At 36.5% G+C, this 23,236-nt stretch overlaps 3 protein-coding genes across 3 annotated transcripts; 1 reads left to right on the top strand and 2 right to left on the bottom strand.

Moving 5' to 3' along the window:
* Window positions 1-3,904: 3,904 nt before the first annotated feature.
* On the top strand, window positions 3,905-4,846 carry LOC122117899 (olfactory receptor 10T2-like). The gene has a single exon (XM_042691767.1). It carries the CDS (start codon window positions 3,905-3,907, stop codon window positions 4,844-4,846), a length of 942 nt encoding a protein of 313 aa, XP_042547701.1.
* A 4,332-nt stretch (window positions 4,847-9,178) lies between these two features.
* On the bottom strand, window positions 9,179-10,111 carry LOC122117826 (olfactory receptor 508-like). Its single transcript, XM_042691684.1, has one exon. The coding sequence runs from the start codon at window positions 10,109-10,111 to the stop codon at window positions 9,179-9,181; it is 933 nt and encodes a 310-aa protein (XP_042547618.1).
* A 6,127-nt stretch (window positions 10,112-16,238) lies between these two features.
* Window positions 16,239-17,171, bottom strand: LOC122117825 (olfactory receptor 480-like). Its single transcript, XM_042691682.1, has one exon. It carries the CDS (start codon window positions 17,169-17,171, stop codon window positions 16,239-16,241), a length of 933 nt encoding a protein of 310 aa, XP_042547616.1.
* Window positions 17,172-23,236: the final 6,065 nt, after the last annotated feature.

Here is a 23,236-nt window from a genome sequence, read left to right as displayed (position 1 = left end):
TTTTATGAGCTGATTTTCTTTCTCAACTTTGTTCTGGCTAACTTTCTGGGATCCAACTTCATAGGAAAGATCCTGAGTTGTTTTTTTTTTTAAAGTTCTGTATACAGCATATCAGGCTCATGACCTTTTCTGCAACTTTCAGAAATATAACATGATTGATATTGAGGGCGCCATCCTTTTTCTAAACATATTGCTACTAGATCTCAATGTATGCTCCACTAAAATTAGTGACTTTTGAACATTACAAAGAGTTCTATGTCCACAGAGGACAATTCTCTTGCTGAGGAGGAAGAAACCCTAAGTAATGTCAAGGGGTGATGGTCTCTGGTGGCCTTGAAACTCTCATTGGGAGTGCATCAAACTCAGCTTCAGACACAGGAATAGACAATATACTTCCCTATTGTCATAAGAGAATTGGTGTCTTCAGACATCCATAGGAATAAATGACTTTAAACTGTATCTCTAAATGTTATCAACAGAAACTACTGCAGGAAACTGTTTTTTTGTAAGCTCTTCCTGCCAGCTTTATTTTTTCTTATTTTACAAGTTGGAATTTGATTCCTCTTTGATATAAAGTGAGATTTTTATCTTATATTTTTAATTACATAAGTATTTTTCTATATGCACTAATAGCCAATTTCTTGTGGGTATTCACAGAGTTAATATACTGAGGATGTTAAAGGCACCATTGAACTGAAGATATGTTCTTTGTGATTTTCTTATTTCTTGGATGACTGTCATACAGACAGCAATGAGAGGGAGGTAGAGAAATGCTCCAAACAAACAAAAAAAAAAAGACTTCAAACTTTAGGCTAAAGTGAAGTATTCCAATAGGGATCAGCTTGAGCATCAGTCAGAATCTGTTACAATGCTGCAGATATTTTATGACGGTCAAGTAAGTATTGATAAGTTGTCTTTAAACCATGTGGTGTTTTAACAAGTAGGAATGGAATCAGTAACTACTGAACACTTGTTATCTGTCAGGTGTGCATGCACAACATCTTAACCCTGTCTGTGCTAAAAGTATATCTAGTTACAAGGAGGAAAATAGTTGTAAGGGAGAAGAAATGGCTTGTACATTTACTCTCCCTTACAACAATAGAAGTAGAATTAATATTTGAATGCATACTTGAGTTCCATGTATAATTAAGTCTAGTTAGGAGATTTAATAATATCAAAGAATTTATCAAGGTTGAACATGGTGGTGCATACTTGTAACTACCTGAGAGTACACAGGAGGTAGAAATGGGAGGATAATGGTTCAAGACTTGTCTGGACAAAAACAACACCATACATCAACAAGGCCTTATTTCAAAACACAAGTCAGGTATGGTGGCACATGGAGGCTGAGTTAAGAGGATCATGATCAAAGGTCAGTATTGAGCATACCCCTTTATCTCCCAGACAATTAAAATATCAACTATTCCAAATACTCTTAAAAACCATCTGAACCATCTGATTAAGTTGATAGAAAGTTAAGTACACTTTACCAAAGACCTGTCAATGAATAGTTACCATTTTTCTAACAGAAAACTTCATCCAGTGAGCAGGGAAGTTGCCAGAAAATTTCTCTAGCTCAGTGTCACAGAGACTATAGACCCAAGATGACCACGTTTTTTGTGGTCTCTTGGTGGTAGATTCATAATCAATACTGTGACTTTTCATATAGAGAGGATAAGAAAGTCTGTGAAGTGATTAAGCAAGAAGTAGCCTCAACTACATTTCCTCTTCCCTCTCCCCCGCCCCGCCCCCTGGCCTGAATTGTAAAGTTCATTTTTCGACATAGTGTCTTGTACATCTCATTGTTGCAATGGGTCAACCTGTATCCCTAATTAAACAATTTATTTTTTCCCTTCCACTTCCCAAATTATGCAAGCATCAAATACAGTGAAAACTGGGGTTATGTGGAAGGGATGATAGGGGGAAAACAAAGGAGGAGGCAACAATGCTTGATAAGAAATGTACTCATTACCTTGCTCATGTGATTGTAACCCCTCTGTACAATATTTTCACAATAAAAAACAATTTTCTAGAAAAGAAGTAGCCTCAAAGTCCTGCAGGTTTTGTTGCTATCTCAAAGAATGTGTCACATTCAATCTGTTAGAACTCACTGAAGGGGAGACTAGGGAAGTCTGAAATATGAACTTTCCAGGAAAATTAATTTGATTCTTTTTGGTGTATAGAACTGATGTAGCCCAAAGAGGCTGAACAGCTCACCTGTGTCTCATTCTATGTCATAATTCCTATATGTAGAAGTGCCTGACATGTCACAAATATTGAGTAAATATTAGTAGAATTCATGCATCAGTCTTTACCTTTATTTACGAAATTTGTGTAACTTAGTTTTAATTTTGTAGTATCAGAATTGAAGCACCACATAGAATTGTTAGAAGAAATTATGTGAAAACTCCTATCGGAGGCATAGCACACTTGCCAGCACATTTTAGAGGTTGAGTAAATTATTGATGGCATAGCTTATTTTATTTTACATTCTATTTCCAGAAATTCAATAGTTAAAAAGACAATTATTCAATTAAAAGTATATATTCTTTTATTCCTTCTTCCTTTTCTACTTTCTTTCCTTGCTCTCTTTCTTGCTCCTTTCTTTTTCTGTCCTTTCTTCCTTCTTTCACTTCTCTTTTTCTTTTCTCTCTTATTCCTCCCTCCTTCCTTCCTTCTTTCCTTCCTCCCTCCCTTCCTTCCTTCCTTCCTTCCTTCCTTTCTCCCTCCCTTCCTTCTTTCCTTCCTTCCTTCCTTCCTTCCTTCCTACAGAGTCTTCCAATATGCTTGAGCTTGAACTACATATTGTATGCAAAATATTCTAGTTATTTTTGTGCTATCTCACAAAGTAAGTACATTAGGACTTGATGGAAATATAAATATGACTTAAGTTAATTCTTATCACAGCTCTGCTTCAAAGCACCCTTTACCACTAGTAACATTAATTAGTAAATAGTCTGAAAGTTTTCCTGAACACTCAAGAATTAATAAGGACATCAAGACACAAGTCTATAATCTGAGACTAGATTAATCTCTCCATGAACCTCAGACTTAGGCTACATTTAGACAGGAAAGATTTCTGTGGTTGTTTTATATTTGAATCCAGTATAAATTTTACTTACAAGATCTGTTTATTGATACAACATTCAGTCATACAATTGTTACACTCAACCACATAACATGATATTTTGTTGTTATTTATTTGATTTCTGTGTGTGTGCTAGTACTGAGGAATGAACTCAGGGCCTAAGTGCTGTCCTTTAGCTTTTTTGTTCAAGGCTGGTACACTGTCACTTGAGCCACAACTCTAATTCAATCTTATTGGTGGTTAATTGGAAATAAAATTATCATAGACTTTCCTGCCTGGGATGGTAAGAATAGCTAGGATTACAGGTGTGAGTCACCTGCATCTACCACTTGTTTGATTTTTATAAAATGATTTTGAAAGAGTGTTTAGAAATTATATGAAAACTTTCCCAGATCTCTTTCAATTGTTAGAGAGTCAGTCAACATTGTAAAGCCCTTCTGTATGCCAGATTTTGTTGGTTATTAGTTATATTCCTGTGGGTCAGAAGCCACGTACTTTTGCCACATTTCTCTCTCTCATAAGGCAGATAGAGGAGATAAAAGGGTACCAAGTAAAAAGTTTCCAAAAGATATTTGAATCTCCATGTGTCATTTACAAATTCATCTACTAGAATCTTTCTCCTTGCCATTCTTCGTTCTGACAGTGACTACAGAAACACATTGGACTTTCCCTTTGCAGGATTCTCTTTAAGACTTGGCTTGCCCTGGCCCAGGAGCCCTGCATTACACTAAGTCTGATGTCACACAACTTTGCAATCATTTCAGCATAACCTCAAACACATCTACACCTGTGTGGTGAATTTGTTCCACCAGGGGAATGGACAATCTTACCACAGTGAGCACATTCCTTCTCTGGGGATTTTCCGGCTTCCCAGAACTGCAGGATCTACTCTTTGTTGTGATTTTCATCTCCCATCTGACCATCTTAGTGGCAAATGTGTCCATAATGGTAGCCATCAAGCTCAGCCACAACCTTCACACCCCCATGTACTTTTTCTTGTTTGGCCTGTCCTTGTCAGAATCCTGCACCACGATGGTAATTCTGCCTCGCACATTAGTGGACTTGTTCTCAGAGAGCAAGACCATTTCTCTCCCTGAGTGTGCCACACAGATGTTTTTCTTCTTTGGCTTTGCGGGAAACAACTGTTTCATCCTGTCTGCTATGTCCTATGACCGTTACACTGCCATCCACAAGCCCCTGAAGTACCCCATCCTGATGTCAAAGAAGATCTGCTCCCAGCTCATGGCGGCTTCTTGTGTGGTTGGGTTCTTTGTTTCTTTTTGCATCGTCCTCATTGTATTCAATTTGTCTTTTTGTAATTCCAACATCATTCAGCACTTTTTCTGTGATATCGCACCTGTGGTCTCCCTGGCCTGTAATAACACTTCTTTTCAGAAGATTATTCTCCTTGCCTTTACTGTCTTTGTGTTAGTGGGAAGCTTCATTCTCATTATGACTTCTTATGTCTTCATTGTGGCCATTGTCATGAAGATGCCATCTACCAAGGGAAGGTATAAGACATTCTCAACTTGTTCTTCTCACTTGACCGTGGTGTTCATCCATTATGGATTTGCTTGCTTTATCTATCTGAGGCCCAAGAATAGTAACTCATTCAGGGGAGATACACTAATGGCTGTCACATATACCGTGCTGACGCCTCTGCTTAACCCCATTGTTTACAGTCTACGAAACAAAGAAATGCAGACAGCACTCAGGAAAGTCCTGGGCAGTGTAAATAGGTTTCCTCCCCTTAGATAGTAAATAAAAGAGCCTAGATCATTTTTAAAAAAAAATTCACAGTGTTGTTAAATAAATGTGGAAAAATGAAGGACTTTCAATAAAAATCATGACTTGGCGTTCAATTAGTGCTTTCCCATTGCCTTATACATCCTAATCCCACTCTTTTTCTGTCACAAACCCAGATGAAATGTCACTATGAATCCATTTGCATATCTACATGTATATGCATGTACATCAGTACAGAAGCTCACGTATAAATGTATATAATAAACATATCAAAACATGATTTTGAAACATTATTTTTTATTAATTTTTTGGGTCCGGTCGTGAGGCCTGAATTCTGGGCCTGGGGGCTGTCCCTCAGCTCTTCAGCTCAAGGATAGTGCTCTACCACCTGAGCCACAGCACCACTTCCAGCTTTTTTTCTTTTTGCTTATGGGGTGCTAAGGAATCGAACCCAGGGCCTCTTGCATGAATGGCAAGCACTCTACCACTGAGCCACCTTTCCCAGCCCCGATTTTGAAACATTATATTGTCATAACATCAGTTCCCTTCTCAAAAGAAAAACATATTCTGAAAAAGAAGAAAGGATGAAAGAAAAAAATAGTAGAGGGGGGAAGATTGTTGCAATTAAGAAAAGGATAAAGCACACACACAAATCTAGCTTTAGATTTAGACATTTTTGTTGGTCATCTCAAAGAAACACCTTCAGGTTTATTGACATTCTTTGCTGATTTTTTTCATTCATCTCTACTCTAATGCCAGCTTTGCTTTTAGTCACAAAATAAATTTTCATTCATCAAAGGATGGCAACACACTCAGGTTATATTCACAGAATGAAATACAATTCAGCCACAAAAGGTAGTAAGTTATCAAAGCATATCACAATTTGTACTGATTTCAAAAGCCAGGACCAGAGAGATAAAGTATACAGGTTTCCCTTATATGTGGAACCTAAATTTAGCTTATAAATTAATAAGTAAACATGTTGGGTGGTTTGCATGTACATACAAATATATTAACTGAAATACAATAGGTTCAAAGGAGAACTCAAATAGAAAGGCAAAGTCAACATTCAGCTAAATAAAACACCGAGAAGTGGGTACTTGAAGGGGGGGGGGGTGGAACCAAGGGATAAAGGGTAGGCACATGAAGAGGAAAAGAAGAGGAGAATATAGTTCAGTCCAATATATATCCTAAAAAAATTAGGAAGAGTGAAGGAAGGGGTAGGTAGAAAAGAGCAAGAAGAGAATAATGGAAGAGTGGCATTTGATCAAGATGCATTGTATTCATAAACTGCTTGTTAAATGGCAACTCCTATGTATAAGTACTTAAAGATAATGAAAATATAAATTTTAAAAATATGCTGGCTGAGAGAAGTGCTACCATAAAAAAGACACACTGACTGACTCGTAGTGGAAAATTGAATTAATGCCTGTCTCTGTAGGATGTGATTGAGCAAATAGAACTAGAAAAACTTTAGGGAAATTTCTCAGTGGATAGTAATATTCTTCATCATGGTAGATGCCTGACAAACATAGGTGTCTACAGGTTTTTTAGGAGTTAAAACTTATGCACTTAAGATTTGTGCATTTTATGTTGAATAAATTTTAAGTAAAATGCGTAACTATTGCTTATCTTTAATTACTAATAAGTGGCAGAAATAAATAGACAAAAATCACAATCTCTAGAAGGTAAAATGTCCTGCCAGGCATGACTTGGATCACACCTATCATCTTAGCTACTCAGCAGACTGAGTTGTGAGGTTGCGAGTTGAAGCCAGCCGGGGGTAGGAAAGGCCATGAAAGTCTTATCTCCAATTAGCCACTGAGAATCCAGAAGTCAAGCTGTGGCTCAAGTGGTAGAGCAAAAAAGGTCAGGGACAGTGTCCAGACCCTGAGTTAAAGCACCCAGGATTGGTATAGTGCACGCACGTGCGTGCACACACACGTAAAATGTCCTTTAGTGAAATTGATAATCATAATTATATCTCTCTCCAAAGATTTCCAACTATGTCCATTAACTGAAAACGTGCTACTTTACTAGGAGACAGGGATTAAGTTTACAGATGAGATTATGATTTCCATTCAACTGAAAAATATATATTATCTACATGGACCCAATATAATCACAGTGCCCTTAAAAGTGGAAGAGGCTGATGGAAAGTGTCAATCAAAAGAAGATGACTTTTCTGGGTTTGAAAATAAAGAAAAACTCAAACCAATCAACATTGTTGGCTTTAAAGTCTTGAAAAGGCAAGGAAAGGTCTTCTCTCCTAAAGTCCCCAGAAGGAACCCACCTTGCGAATGCCTTGATTTTATCCTAGTAAGATCTATTGAATTTTGTATCTCCAGAACAATAAGGTAATATGTTACTATTATTACAAGTCATTGAATTATACTAGACTATTAAAGCACCAATAGAAAATTACTATATTTCATTATTTAGTTTTAAACAATCCACTCCTTCCTCTACCCTTTGGAACCTGAAACCATGAACTTTGGTTGAGCTTTGTTCAAGATATATTTATAATTCTGTAGAACAACAACTCATACAACATGCAACTGTCATCTCTCAGTTGATGTCATATCTAGCAATCAACAGGCTAGATCAGCTTGTTATCAGATGACTACTTGGACCTGTGGAGAATGGAATCATGGTAGGATCTCACTGAAATATTCTGCTGACAGTTTGGACACTCTGCCATGGTGGTATACACATCAATTTTGGTGAGGGGCAGTCTAAAGAAGAATTAACCTAGAGATGCAAGTGGAAAATACCCCACTCAAGACCTCTACAGAATGCTTGGAGTCTGCTAATAGGATTGCTTTTCAGACAAGATCATTCATCATTAGTGCCTCCATAGTGTTGTCTGGATATCTACATTTCAGTGCTTATATTTTTTCCCACTCATTCTTTTATGTCATCCCTTTGAACACCAGGTTATAGTCAATCACTTCCCTAACATCTATCCCTTTATATCATTGTTTATGCTTAGTTCATGTATATTAGATAATGGATGGATGGATGAATAATGAGCCTTTATTCTCCATCTCAGTGTTCATCTGTCTCTCAGATATCAAAGGAACCTAAGGTTCAGTCAAGCATAGAATGAGAGTACTAAAAACAAATTAGAATGGAGTGAGTACCTAATAAAACATTTAATTTGGGACATCTGTAAGAAACTGAATTCAGGTAGGTAAATGAACCCCAAGATAAGTATTCAAATGACTTTTCTTTCTTGCGATTGTTTCTAATGTATTTATAAGATGATTTCTTTGATGCTTTGAATGTGCCTCTCCTATGGTATAATCCCTGCTTTCACTGTATTTGATGTTGGTATAATTTGTGGAGGGAAAGGGAAAAAACAAATTGTTTAAATAGGGATACAGGTTGACCCATTGCAACAATGAGATATACAAGTCGTTATATTGAAAAACAAACTTTACAACTTTGGCAATAGGGGTTGGGGGTGAGGGGGTGGCTTAGGGATGGAGGGATAGGGAGGGGGGTGGGAGATGGGAAGGGATGGGAAGGGGAAATAAAGGAGGAGGCAACAATGCTTGATAGGAAATGTACTCATTACCTTGCCCATGTAATTGTAACACCTCTGTATGGTATTTTCACAATAATAAATAAATAAATAAAAAGAAACTGAATTCATAGCTTTAGCGACCCCAGTTAAAAAATTATTATTTAATCACATACAGAAATATATTGATCCCACTGTCTACTTACCATTCTTTTTATGTTTCTACATTCCTATGTATAAGACTAAATTTCACACTCAATCATAATGATCATTCCCATATACTTCCAAACCCCTTATTCTTTCCTTTTATCTTTATCCTCTGGCAGAATCCTTTCTTTTCCTTTTTCTTGAACTCAAGGCCTGGGCAGTCTTCCTTAGTTCAAGTACTGGTGCTTTACAACTTAGGACTGGCTTTTTGATGGGTAATTGTATATAAGATTTTCACAGACTTTTCCTTCCCCAGGCTGGCTTCAAATAACAACCCTCATATCTCAGCCTCCTGAGAAGCTAGCGATACAGGCATGGGCCATCGGTGCCTAACACCTGACAGAATCTTAATCTTAGTTAAATCCAACTCTTCAGTTTCTCTGTAACTATGCAAATGAATAAATTCATGTAGAGGGCAAGACACAAGCATGATGAAGTTTGATGATGAATTTTATGCAATATTAATATCCTGAGAAATAAATGAAGAGTTGCTGGTGTTTGGGAATCAGAATAGGTCATAGGAAACCTGTGGCAAAAAACTCAGGTCAAGATTTCACATGAGTCAAATACTTATTATATTCAGCTTATGATTAAAGTGAGGCATTTCAGAACTACCAATGAGCTCTAACCAATAATTTTTTCATGGCATCTTTAACATCCTTGTTCCTGAGGCTGTAGATGAGGGGATTCAGCATGGGAATCACTACTGTATAGATCACAGATATCACCTTGTTCTGGTCAGTGGAGTAGCTGGACTTGGGCATCACATAGATGAATGTAATAGTCCCAAAGAATAGGGTGACAGCAGTGAGGTGGGAGGTGCAGGTGGAGAAGGCCTTGTGGCGGCCTTCCGTGGAGCGCATCTTCAGGATCGACACAAGGATGTAGACATAAGACAGGGCAATGATGAACACAGTGACGGCAATGATGGAGCCTGAAGACATGGCAGGAACTATTTCAGAAGCATAACCATGAGCACAGGAAAGCTTCAGCAGAGGAGAATAATCACAGAAAAAGTGATTGACTTTATTTGGTCCACAGAAGGATAGATTTAACAAACAGCCAGTGAATGTCCAAGCATTCACACATCCTCCCAGATAGGAAGCCCCCACTAGGAGAATGCAGACAGAGGGGGACATGAGGCTGGAGTAGAGCAGGGGTGAGCAGATGGCCACATAGCGATCATAAGCCATGGAAGCCAACAGGAAGCACTCAGTTGTGCCAAATGTCACCACTGAGGAGAGCTGGGCTACACAGCCAGCCACAGGGATGGAAGTCCTTTTGCTAAGGAAGCCCATGAGCATGACAGGGGTGACTGAAGAGGAGTACCCAATGTCTACAAAGGCCAAGTGACAGAGGAACAGGTACATTGGAGTATGAAGCTGCGGGCTGCTTCTGATTAATGTGATTATGCTGATGTTGCCCAGTAAAGTGATGACATAAACTCCCAAAAACACAATAAATAGAATAGCACCAGCAGTAGTGTCCTCTGTCAATCCCAAAAGAACAAAAACTGTCACAGATGTATAGTTTTCAGTCCCCATCGTTAATGAAGATTACATCTACTGAAAGAAAAACAGGTGTTAGAATAAAATAATAGGCAACAATGCTTGTTAAGAAAAGTACTCATTACCTTGCCCATGTAATTGTAACTCCTCTGTATGGTATTTTCACAATAAAAAATGTACACAGTCATAAAAAAGAATGAAATAATGTACTATTGCTTGCACACTTATTTTCTATAGTAACTCTATAATATAAATTACAGAAACATAGGCACATATTTGGACAATGGGGAAGATTTTTTTAATATAATAGTCCATGTCATGTCTTGATATAAATGTTTATTGATACATGGCCAGAAGTATGGAAAAAAAGAAAAATATATTTTAAGCTTAACACACTCAAATCTTGTATTCACCACAGTGATGGTTTATGTGTTTCATGAAAAATCAAGATTAACCAAGACAAGAGAATAACTTACAAGCATTCAGTGTCAAGCAGACTATACTCAATTGCATATACATATACATACACACGCACAATAAAAAATACAACACATTCACACATATACACACAAGAACACACTGTACACGCACACTGATACTGACTCATCCAGACACATTGTTAGACTTTTAATAATTAACAGAAATAAATGTTGTTATATTTAATTAGCTGAACAATAGCAAGCCACTATTCTGAACATGATACATTTATGTGCCTGAACTCAAAAGTTCTACTTTTCTTACCTTGGCACAGCACAGAAATAATATCTTATCAAGACTCAAAATTGAATTTAAAAGAATATAAACATACCATTTAATGAATATAAATGCATATGAAACAAAACCATACACTCCCCTACAATAGGAAGGTCATTATGGTGTAGAAGCAACATGTTGAGCACAAATACTATAACTTCTGAAGCCAAAGAGGCCTATGGTCAAGTTCCAGAGTCTCACTGACCATCTATGGAATCTTGCCCAATTTATGTGATCTATTAAATACCCATCATGTTTTGTTTCACAGAAAAAGAATTTACAAGATGCTTATGCTGAACAAGTACCATGACTAATAAAGAAAAACACAGGATAGGAAACAAACTATTAATACCTTAAAATTACAAAACCTTAATTTCTGGGGATAGGAAGGTGGCTCAGTGGTAGAGCGCTTGCCTTGCATGCATGAGGCCCTGGGTTCGATTCCTCAGCACCACATACGCAAAAAGAAAAAAAGCCGCAAGTGTTGCTGTGGCTCAAGTGGTAGAACGCTAGCCTTGAGCTGAAGAGCTGAGGGACAGCGCCCAGGCCCAGAGCTCAGGCCCCACAACCAAAACCCCACCCCCCAAAAAAATCCTTAACTTCTAATAAAAATGAAAAACAGAATCCTTATATTAAAAGAAAAGAAAGAAAACATTACCTGTATCTATATATGTCAATGATAAAAACATATGCCAAGGAGCTGTATAGGAAAAGCATGACTGTATTTATGAGAATAGAATCTTTGGGGATATAGCCTCTTGAGAGAATTACTTATTTGTGCAAATTTCACTGAAAATCCATTAGGAGGGTGCACATTACAGATGCATAAGTCATAGAAATATGTTTGTCTCATGACACCTATGAATTCACTGCAGCAAAGCTTTATGGATTACTAAAATCATTTTATTAAAACTCATGAGAGTAAACCAGGGTACACTGTAAAGAAACAATTTTAATTAAAAAGGGGGTTGTTGTTTTAATTAAGCTTTAGATTTTTAAAATAGATGTAGATCCACATGCAGTTCAAAGAAACAATAACAAGACAGATAAATTCTATGGTACTTATCCAATTTCTCCTAATAGTGACATTTTACCAAATAGTGGTACAACATCCCAACTAGTATGTAGATGCAGTACGGTGATATGGTCAAGATACAACATGCTTGTGTCACAAAGATTGCTCCTGTGACCCATCTATAACCATCAATAAAAGAAAAGCACAAGAACTTCCCTCTTCTGCTAATTTTCATCTTATCTCAAGAGAGATCATTGAATATGTTCTCTAGTTATTTGGTTTCATCATTTCAAGAATTGGATCACTGGTGAGCATTGGCAGCTTATACCTGTAAGCCTAGCTACTCAGGAGGCTGAGATCTGAGAACTGAGGTTCAAGACCAGAAAAGTGTGTGAAACTGTTTTCTCCAATTACCACCCAAAAGCTACAAGTAGAGGTATGGCAGCATTGGTAGATAACCAGCCTTGAGTGAGGAAAGTTAAGGTTCAGTGCCAAGGCCCTGAGTACCGGCACATCTATAAAAATAATTCTGATTCCTGTATGGCATCCTTCCATGTCTCTGGTAATTTCTTTCTCTTAAGTCTAATATATACTTAGAGCTCAAAAAATTAGATCCTCAAAAACAAGTCCTGAAAGGAATAACTGTCCCATTAACAAGTGGACTAAAGACTTAAAGAGAGACTTTTCTGAAGAAGAAATAAGAATGGCCAATAGATAAATGAAGAAATGTTCAACATCTCTGGCTATAAAAGAAATGCAATGCAAATCAAAACAACATTGAGATTCTACCTCACCCCAGTTAGAATGGCCATTATCTAGAAAACTAGTAATAACTGTTGCTGATGGGGATGTGGCCTAAAGGGAACTCTACTATACTGTCTACACTGTTGATGAGAGTACAAACTTGTTCAACCACTCTGGAAAGCACTATGGATGTTCCTCAAAAGACTAAACATAGTGCTCCCCTACGACCCATCAATCCCACTCCTGGGCATTTACCCAAATGACCACAAACTAGACCATACTAAAGCTACCAACACAACCATGTTCATTGCAGTATTATTTAACCATATCTAAGATATGGAACCAGATGCCCCTCACTAGATGGATGGTTCAAGAAAATGTGGTATATACAAAATGGAGTTCTATGATTCTATCAGAAAGAATGGCATCATCACATTTGTAAGGAAATGGAGACTTGGAAAAAATCATATTAAATGATGCAAGCTAGACCCAAAGAAACATAGACTCCATGATTTACCTCATCTGTAATGATTAGTGTATGTCTAGGACAGTCCTAGAAGAGGATCACAATAGCTCTATACTTACGTATGTATGACTACATAAGATGATATTAAGCTAAATGAACTCCAAGATACGGAAAGAAGAGATTTTTCTTTATTGTTGTTGTTTTTTTAATTTTTATTTTATTGTTAAGATGCTGTACAGAGAGGTTACAGTTACATGAGTAAGGCAATGAATACATTGCTTGTTGATCATTGCTATCCCTTCCCTTCCTTGTTGTTGTCTTACTATCTCTTCCCTCTCCCACCTCCCCCACTCTTCCTCTCCCCCTCCCATTCCACCCCCCACCCTGGTCCGAGGTTGTAAAGTTTGTTTTCAATATACTGTCCTATTGTTGTTGTTTTTGATGTACTGAGTGAAGATTTTTTCTTTTTCTTTCATTTTTTCCCCTTTGGTTTATCCCCTGTTGTCATTGATTTTGGTACCCTCAGTATTGTATATATGTTTACCTGAATTGGGGAAGGGTAGGGCAACAACAAAATGGTGAGACAGAGGAACAAAGGACAAAGGGTGAACCAATGCAACAGAGATACTGACAAGACAATATGTGGCAAATGAACTTTACAACTTGGGGGGTGGGTTGGAGGGGTGAAAAGTGGGAGAAAAACAAGAGAGGGGGTAACAATGTTTGACAAGATGTTTATTCACTGCCTTACATATGTAACTGTAACCTTTCTGAATATCACCTTGACAAAAAAAATTAAAAATTTTAAAAAAGAACCTGACTATCCACTGAAGGAATGCCCTGCCATGAGGCACAGTTCAAGGACACTGTGAAGTCAGTTACAATCATGAGAACTTGACAGTCAATATGGCACCTTGAATGGTAAAGTCACAACCTAAATTAGCCTTAGCTCCTTTGTTATATGAGAAAATATACATATTCATGACTAGCTTAGCCAATGGGTAGATAATGTATGTGTAAAGATGTGTGTATGTGTGTGTGTGTGTGTGTGTGTGTGTGTGTGTGTGTGTGTAGTATCCAAGCACTGTATACACACAGATGTGTGCACAACAAATATAGTTTATGTTTCAAATATCCTAGAACAAGTTTATAAGACATAGAAATTTATGATTTTATTGAAGTTATTGAAAATAATATATCAACTCTATTGGGTTCATATTTATAAATAAACTCTTCTGGTCAACTCAATTTATTTATAAGCATACGTGACATGAAAACCTGGATACTAAATTTAATTTCATTTTAGGTGTGCTCAAAACTGCTGTAGCCATATGATTCATAACAAAATTCAACTTACATTATAGCAAAATGTCCTTATTTCTGTTTCCAAATCATTTAAATATAGACAAATTGAATCTTGAAACGGTAAGGGAATGGCTTCTATCCTGAAGTCCCCAAAAGAAACCCACTCTGCCAACTCTTTGATTTTAGCCTGGTAACATCTGTACTGAATTTTGGATCTCCAGAACAATAACAAGACGCTATGTTGAAAAATGAACTTCACAATTTGGGTGGGGGTGGGAGGTGTATAGTTGAGGAGGTGGGAGGGAAGGGATAGTAGGGGAAAAACAAAGGAGGAGGCAACAATGCTTGATAAGAAATGTGCTCATTACCTTGCTCATGTAACTGTAACCCCTCTGTATAGTATTTTCACAATAAAAAGCTTATTTTTAAAAGTCATTAAATTATAGTAGTTTATTAAAGCACAAATAAAAAATTACTATATTATGTTATTTTGTTTGAAATAACCCACTCCTTTCACTACCCTTTGAACCCTGAAACCATGAATTCTGGTTTACTGTTTTGTTTAAGTTATATTTATAATTGTGTAGGACAACAGCCCATACACATTCAACTGTCATTTCTTTGTTGACACCATAACCAAGCAGTCAACAGCTGGATCAATCCGGATGAAGAGCTGAACCTGTGGGGAATGGAGTCATGGTAGAGTCTGATTAAAATACTCTGTGCACAGTTTGGACACTCTGCCATGGTTGTATGCACATCAATTTTGGTGAGGGGAAGTCTAAAGAAGAGTTAACCTAGAGATGTAAGTGGAAAATATCCATCCAAGGCTCCTACAGAAATCTTGGGCTCAGTTACTATGGTTGCTTTTCTTGACAAGATCATTCATCATGTGCCTCCATAACATCATTTTATTTTTTTTCTATTATGTCACTATGTCATCCTTTTGAACAGCAGGACACAGCCACTATCTTTCCTAACATCTATCCCCTGATATCATTGTTTATGTTTAGTTCATGTATGTGGGATGGATGAATTAATAAAGAACCTTTATTCTCCATCTCAGTGTTCATTTGCCTCTCAGATATTAAAGGGGCCTAAGGTTCAGTCAAGCATCATACAAGGGTTGAATGGAGTGCATATCTTATAACAAATTTAATTTGGGGCTTTTCTAAGAACACAAATTCATAGCCTTAGTTCAATAAATAGTTGTTTAATCACACACAAAAATCTATTGATCCCACTGTCTACTTACCATTCACTTTCCATTTTTACATTTCTATGCGTAAGTCTAAATTTCACACTCCATCACATACACTGCCAAACACTTTTCCCTTTCCGTTTATTCATCCTCTGGTAGAAACCTTTCTTTCTTTCTTTTTTTTTTTGCTTTTCTTGAACTCAGGGCCTGGGCACTGTTCCATAGGGTTTTTCAATTAAAAATAGTGTTGTACAAATTAACTGACAACTTTACTTCCTGCCTTTTGTGGTTAATTGGAGTTAAGAGTTTCATGGACATTCTTTCCCCAGGCTGGCTTCAAACCGTGACCTCAGATACAAGGCTCTTGAGTAGCTAGCATTATAGGAATGTGCCGCTGGCACCCAGCACCTGGCAGAATTTTAATCCCAGTTAAATCCAACTTTTAGACTATTCTATAACTATAGAAGCAGCAAAATTTATGTAGAGAAGAAGTCATTAAGAAGATGGATGGTCTTACCCCAATTTAATATCCTGAGAAATAAATGAAGAGTTGCTGGTGTTTGGGAATACAAATCAAAATAGGTCACAGAAGACCTATGGTGAACAACTCTAGTCAACATTTCACATGAGTCAAATACTTCAGATATTCAGCTTATGATTTAAGTGAGGCATTTCAGAACTACCAATGAGCTCTAGCCAATAATTTTTTCATGGCATCTTTAACATCCTTGTTCCTGAGGCTGTAGATGAGGGGATTCAGCATAGGAATCACTACTGTATAGATCACAGATATCACCTTGTTCTGGTCAGTGGAGTAGCTGGACGTGGGCATCACATAGATGAATGTAATAGTCCCAAAGAACAGGGTGACAGCAGTGAGGTGGGAGGTGCAGGTGGAGAAGGCCTTGTGGCGGCCTTCCGTGGAGCGCATCTTCAGGATCGACACAAGGATGTAGACATAAGACAGGGCAATGATGAACACAGTGACAGCAATGATGGAGCCTGAAGACATGGCAGGAACTATTTCAGAAGCATAACCATGAGCACAGGAAAGCTTCAGCAGAGGAGAATAATCACAGAAAAAGTGATTGACTTTATTTGGTCCACAGAAGGATAGATTTAAGAAACAGCCAGCGAAAGTCCAACCATTCATACTGCCGCCCAGATAGGAAGCCCCCACTAGGAGAATGCAGACAGTGGGGGACATGAGGCTGGAGTAGAGCAGGGGTGAGCAGATGGCCACATAGCGATCATAAGCCATGGAAGCCAGCAAGAAGGACTCAGTTGTGCCAAATGTCACCGCTGAGGAGAGCTGGGCTACACAGCCAGCCACAGGGATGGAAGTCCTTTTGCTAAGGAAGCCCATGAGCATGACAGGGGTGACTGAAGAGGAGTACCCAATGTCTACAAAGGCCAAGTGACAGAGGAACAGGTACATTGGAGTATGAAGCTGCGGGCTGCTTCTGATTAATGTGATTATGCTGATGTTGCCCAGTAAAGTGATGACATAAACTCCCAAAAACACAACAAATAGAATAGCACAAGCCATAGTGTCCTCTGTCAATCCCAAAAGAACAAAAACTGTCACAGATGTATAGTTTTCAGTCCCCATCACTAATGAAGACGGTATCCACTGGAAGAAAAACAGGCGTTTGAATAAAGTAACATGCTATTGCTTTCACACTAATTTTTACAAAAGCAAGGTAATATAAATTTCAGAAACATAGGTGCTCATTTAGCAATTTGGAGGTAATTTTTATATAATTTTTATATAATTGGAGGTAATTTCATGTAATGTCGTGTTATAAATATTCATTGATGCATAGACAGAAATAAAAACATTTTTATAAGGATAACATGCTCAAATGTTGGTGGTTTATGTGTTTCATGAAGAATCAAGATTAACCTAGACAAGAAGACAACTTATACTTCTATAAATAATTTAATGTGAAGCAGCGTGTACTTAATCACATTCACAAATGTACACACACACACATGCACACACACACACACACACTGGCAGTGACTAAAACATACACATTGTTAGTCTTTTAAATATTAGTGTTACGTTTTATATAAAGTAACTGAAAAGTAACATGCCATTATTATGAATATCCTACATTTCTGAATCCAAACTCAATAGTTTTTGCTTTTCTTACCTTTGTAAACCACAGAAATAATAACTTACCAAGACTCAAAATGGAATGAAAATTTACCCTTTAAAAGAGCATAAATGCACATGTCACAAAACCGTATGCTTCCCTGCCATAGGAGCATCATTATGGTATAGAAGCAACATGTTGAACATAAATGCTGAACATAGGCTCTGAAGCCAAAGAGGCTGATGGTCAGGTTCTAAAGTCTCACTGACAATGTATTGAATCTTGCCCAATGTATGTGATCTATTAGATACCCATCATGTTTTGTTTCACAAACATAGAAGTCACAAGATTCTTGTGCTGAACAAGTGATGAGTGTAATAGTACCACCATGACAAATCAAAGAAAAAAACAGGATAGGAAGCCAACTATTAATATCTTAAAATAGCCAAACTTTAACTCCTAATAAAAATAAAAAACAGAAACCTTATATTAAAAGAAAAGAAAAACTATCACCTGTACATAAGAACATATTCCAAGGAGCTGTAGAGGCAAAGCAAGGCTGTATGTATAAGAATAGACTCTTTGGGGATAATGCTCCCTTGGGGGAATTACTTATTTGTTAAAATTTCACTAAAATCCCTTAAGAGGGTGCATGACATACATGCATATGTCGTAGAAATGTGTTTGCCTCATGACATCTATGAATACATTATTGTGTACATTATATCATGACAGGAAAGTTTCACAGATTACTAAAATCATTCTATTAAAACTCCTGAGAGCAACCAGTGTATAGTATAGTAGAAACAATTTTAATTCAAAGTAGGAATCTTTCTGAAACAAGAAGAGGGGGGCTTATTGTTTTTACTGTGATACTAAAGAGTACCATTTTTCTTTAAGCTTTTTAATTTTAAAATAGATGTAGATCTGCATGCAGTTCAAAGAAATAATAACAAGACAGATAAACTCTATGACATTTATCAAATTTTCCCTACTACTGACATTTTGCCAAACATTGGTACAACGTCACAACCAGTATGTTGATGCAGTATCGTGATATAGTCAAGGTACAGCATGTTTGTGTCACAAGGATTGCTCATGTGACCTTTCAATACCATCAATAAAAGTACAAGAACTTCCCTCTTCTGCTAATTCTCTCCTTACCTAGAAAGAGAATATTGGATATGTTCTCTAGTTATCTGTTTTCATCATTTCAAGAATTGGATCATTGGTGGGCTACTCAGGAGCCTGAGATCTGAGAACTGCGGTTCAAAGCCAAGAAAGTCTGTGAAACTATTTTCTCCATTTACCACCCAAATGCTACAAGTAGACCTGTGGCTCAATTAATAGAGAGCCATCCTTGAATGAAGAAAGTTAAGGTTCAGTGCCAAGGCCCTGAGTACTAGCACACACATAAAAATAATTCTGATTATTATATGTCTCTGGTAATTTATTTCTCTGGTCTATTATGAAAAGATACTAATATAGAAACTTTTGCTTGTCTCTGATTCTTAAATGTTTGTCTTTTTCTTGCTGGTGCCTTGGTCTTGGGCTTTCTTGTCATGAACTGTGAGAAAATAAGTTTCTGTTCATTATAAATTACCCAGACTAAACATTTTGTTACAAAACACAGAGTGGATCAAGTCATGGAGTCTTTGGTTTTTGAGTCAATACTTGGGTCATATAATATATAACCTGGTCATATAATATATAAATTTATGTTCATTCTGCCTTTAGTGGACCTTGTAGAGTACCATGAAGCTGAATTTATATGCTAGCTAAAAGTCTATACATGAATTGGGCATTTTGAAGAAATGGATAGTACCTCAACATAATTAGGTCACATGTAATGAACTCACACTTATCATTACATTCAATAAGACAAAATGGAAACTTTTCCCTAGAAAAGCGAGATACCAGCCAGGATATCCACTTTTCCACTTACATTCAAAACAGTTCTTGAAGTCTTTGCCTAAGTATTAGGCACCAATAAGGTAATAAAATATAGAGAAACAAAATTATATTTTTATATATATAACATGATCTTATAAGTATAAAACTATCAAGATTTGTCCAAAATTGCTGTCAGAACTAATAAATGAATTTAGCCAAATTACAGGGTGCAAAGCAAAGAAACAAAAATTAATTTGTATATAAATACTATCCATGAACTCTTTACAAAGGAAAATGAGAAAATAATTCCATCTGCAAAAACATTAAGAGTAAATATCATAGGTTAAACTTAACCAAAGAAAGACTCATGACACCTGCAAAACACCAATAATAAAATTTTAGAAGGCATAAATAAATGAAAAAAAAATCTTGTGTTCACAGATTGGAAAATTTAATATTGTTAGAATGTTTACTTAATATTGTTAGAATGTTTAATATTGTTAGAATGTTTAACCAAAGTGATTTCTAGATTCTATCAATTCCTATCAATATGTCATGGACTGTAAAAAAGACTCTAAATAGTCCAGTCTTGAGAATGAACAAAAATTACGAATACAGAAGTATATTTTAAGTACATGGTAATTCAAATAGTATGGAACTGGCATAAGGACAGGCATAGAAATCAAATAATAGGGGTTGAGCTGAGGGCCTGGTGCTTGTCAGGCAAGCACTCTTCTATTGGAGCTATATCCAAGATCTTTCTTAGTTCACTATTTTTCAAGTAGTTCCCAACCTATCTGTCTACTTATTTACATTTTCTGCATAGCTGGGATGATATGTACATTTCACCTTGCCCAAAGTCAGATAGGAATCGCATTAACTGTTGCCTTGTTTGACTCAAACATAACCCTCTTCTTTTCAGCTTTCTCAGTTGCTAGGACTTTGGGGATAAACCATCACATCTCCTACTGGTATGTGCACACAGTCTGCTGTGTTGTAAGAAAAATGGGCAGAAGTAGGCAAGTGAAGTTCTTCCCTAGCAGTACTTGTAAGACACCAGCCAAGAAATATATTCAGCAGTTATTTGTATCCATGCCTGTAAAATTAAAAGTATGACCAATGCAAGACATATTTCAGGATTCTCTGAAACTATTTGCTATAAAACTAGGACAGTTCAAGATGTTCAGAGAGGCTTCAGTAATCAATTATATTTAAGCCTGAAGCAAAATCTAGCGAGAAGTTCTTCCTCCATGAGAAGGCTCTTGGTCAGGTGTCCAGTGAAAGATTATGGAGTGATTCTAATCTCAGAATAAAAGGATCTTGACTTTCCACTGAGGGAATGTCTTGCTATGCGGCCACAGTTCAAGGATGCTATAAAGTCAGTGTGGTCATAACTACTTGGCAGACAAAGTAGCAGCTTTAATGGCACAGTCATAACCTAGCTCCTTTGTTCTATGAGAAAATATATGTTAGTGACTAGATTGGGCAATGGGTAGATGATGTGTACTTAACAAAGTGTATATTTCACACATCCTAGACCAAATCTAAAAGACATAAAAATTTGTTTTTAAAGTTACTGAAAATAATAGGCTAGGAATGTGGCTTAGTGGTAGAGTGCTTGCCTATCATGTATGAGGCCCTGAGTTCAATTCCTCAGTACCACATAACATTAAATTAAATTGAAAAGAAAATAATGTCAATTCTACTGGATTCATGCTTAAAAAGTAAACGCTTCCAATGGACTCAAATTATTTCTAAACATATGTGTCATGAAAATCTGAGCTACTAAATTTAGCTTTATTTTAGTAGTGCCCAAAGCTGCTGTAGCCATATTACACATACACAAATTTAACTTACATCATAGCAAAATGTTGTTATTTCTTTTTCCAAATAATTTCATTATAACAAATTAAACCTTTGGGTATACAGGAAATATTTCACTCATGCATTTTACGTTTTACATTTTTTTCTGTCCCAATAGACAAGTCAATGTAAGTTCTCTGTCCCACTGGATTGTTAGTGTAATTTTCCAACAAACAAGTGAAAATAATTAAACTCCAGTTTTAAGTGATATAAGTAATTTGGGACCCATATCCCAGATGACTAAAAACACACTTAAATGTGACTCTTATGCTCAGTAACAATTCCTTGGAGCTTAACCTCAGGATATCAGTAGATGTAGTACAACTTTATACTTTAAATTTTTAAGGATCCAGAAATCCTTGATTCTCCTATCTGTTCTAGAAACAGCAAATTATTTAGTTGGAGGAAACTGTTAGGGATTGAGAGCTTACTTTTCATTTCTTTACTTTGTAAACAGTCTTGGTGTTTTTATCTACTACATATAAATTAACATAAGAATCCTATGAGGTACGTATCATATTCTTTTCACAGGTAAGGGAGGGAAGATCTTGTAATGTTTCCTAAATTCTGTACACTGAGAGGCTGGAAACTGATGATGCCAGTTGGCATGGCTCTCTCCATCATATTATTGCTGAACATATTGTTTTCAGTGCTAATAGCTATATCCTACTTTGAAAATACTTGTATTTTATCAGTCTGTTTTCTTTAAATATGTAAAATTTAAGGAAACTATATCTGGGTTGGGTCTTTATTTGGATTAAAAAAAACACAGAATCTTGGAATTCTGACATATAAGCTTAGTTCTAATCATATCATGGCATACTCTTGTCAATATTCATGAATAGCTCTGGTTAAATACAATTTGAGAGTATGTTTGCATAAAAGCATACTAGTTTATTTATGTATATTTACTCTTCAAATAGAGGTTCTGGAAGGAAAATAAAATCAGTCTAAAAAGTACATTGGTAGAAGCATGGAAAGGGATAAACATGCTATCAATTCCCTGTCCTTGATCATATGCTATCTTTTAAACAAAAGGACCATGATTTGAAATGCTAGTTGATCTTGCTTTCAACAATTTCTAGCTTTCCTAGCTTTCTACTTTCACCCTGACCTCCTTAATCCTTTTACCCTGGGTCAGATACTCTGGCTTCTTATTTACCTATCATTGCTGTTTGACTAGATCTGGTAGAACCCAAACTTACCTATTGCAATTCCTTACAGGTTTCAGTTTACTTAATGCTAGTTCATAGTGCTAGAGTCCTCTGTAGCTTCACATGATCCATATTCTCTAGTATGCAATGACAGATAGCATAAAGCTCTCAGTATTAACCATTATAATCAAACGTGAATTCTTTATTGAAAGAAATGAGCAAATCAGATGTCCAAATCAGCTATCCTCATTAACTAATAAACTACACAAATGAAGACAGAAATTTCTAAGATAGGAGCAGCTTTGGGATTTCAGTTACTTTTCTATTCTAAATGATTTATAGTTGTTCATTATATTGTTGTAATGTATGTGACTATAAACTTCCATTTATGAACTCATGCAGAAAGACATCAGACTTGCTCAGGGGTGTTTTATTAAGAACCACAAGGATGATTACTAAGGCCATTGAGGCTGTTTTTAATATCTCATGAAATTTGAAAAAGACAATGTGTGTGCACCAAGTATTTTTATAAGCACGGTAAAACTTACCATATTTAAAGTTTTAATGACAAGATTATGTTTAGGTGTATACATTAATTGTGAGCTCATTCCAGTCAATTTTATTTCCTCTCCTTTTGATTTCAGTAAGCACCATTGCATGAATAC

Source organism: Dipodomys spectabilis, unplaced genomic scaffold (genome assembly GCF_019054845.1).
Source record: "Dipodomys spectabilis isolate Male_0828 unplaced genomic scaffold, ASM1905484v1 ptg000145l, whole genome shotgun sequence".
In the NCBI taxonomy this organism is placed as follows: domain Eukaryota; kingdom Metazoa; phylum Chordata; class Mammalia; order Rodentia; family Heteromyidae; genus Dipodomys; species Dipodomys spectabilis.
This window is presented reverse-complemented; position numbering and strand designations above follow the sequence as displayed.

Excerpts from the sequence above, each read along its gene's own strand:
- LOC122117825 (XM_042691682.1), bottom strand. The coding sequence starts at position 17,171 with ATGGGGACTGAAAACTATACATCTGTGACAGTTTTTGTTCTTTTGGGA.
- LOC122117826 (XM_042691684.1), bottom strand. The coding sequence starts at position 10,111 with ATGGGGACTGAAAACTATACATCTGTGACAGTTTTTGTTCTTTTGGGA.
- LOC122117899 (XM_042691767.1), top strand. The coding sequence starts at position 3,905 with ATGGACAATCTTACCACAGTGAGCACATTCCTTCTCTGGGGATTTTCC.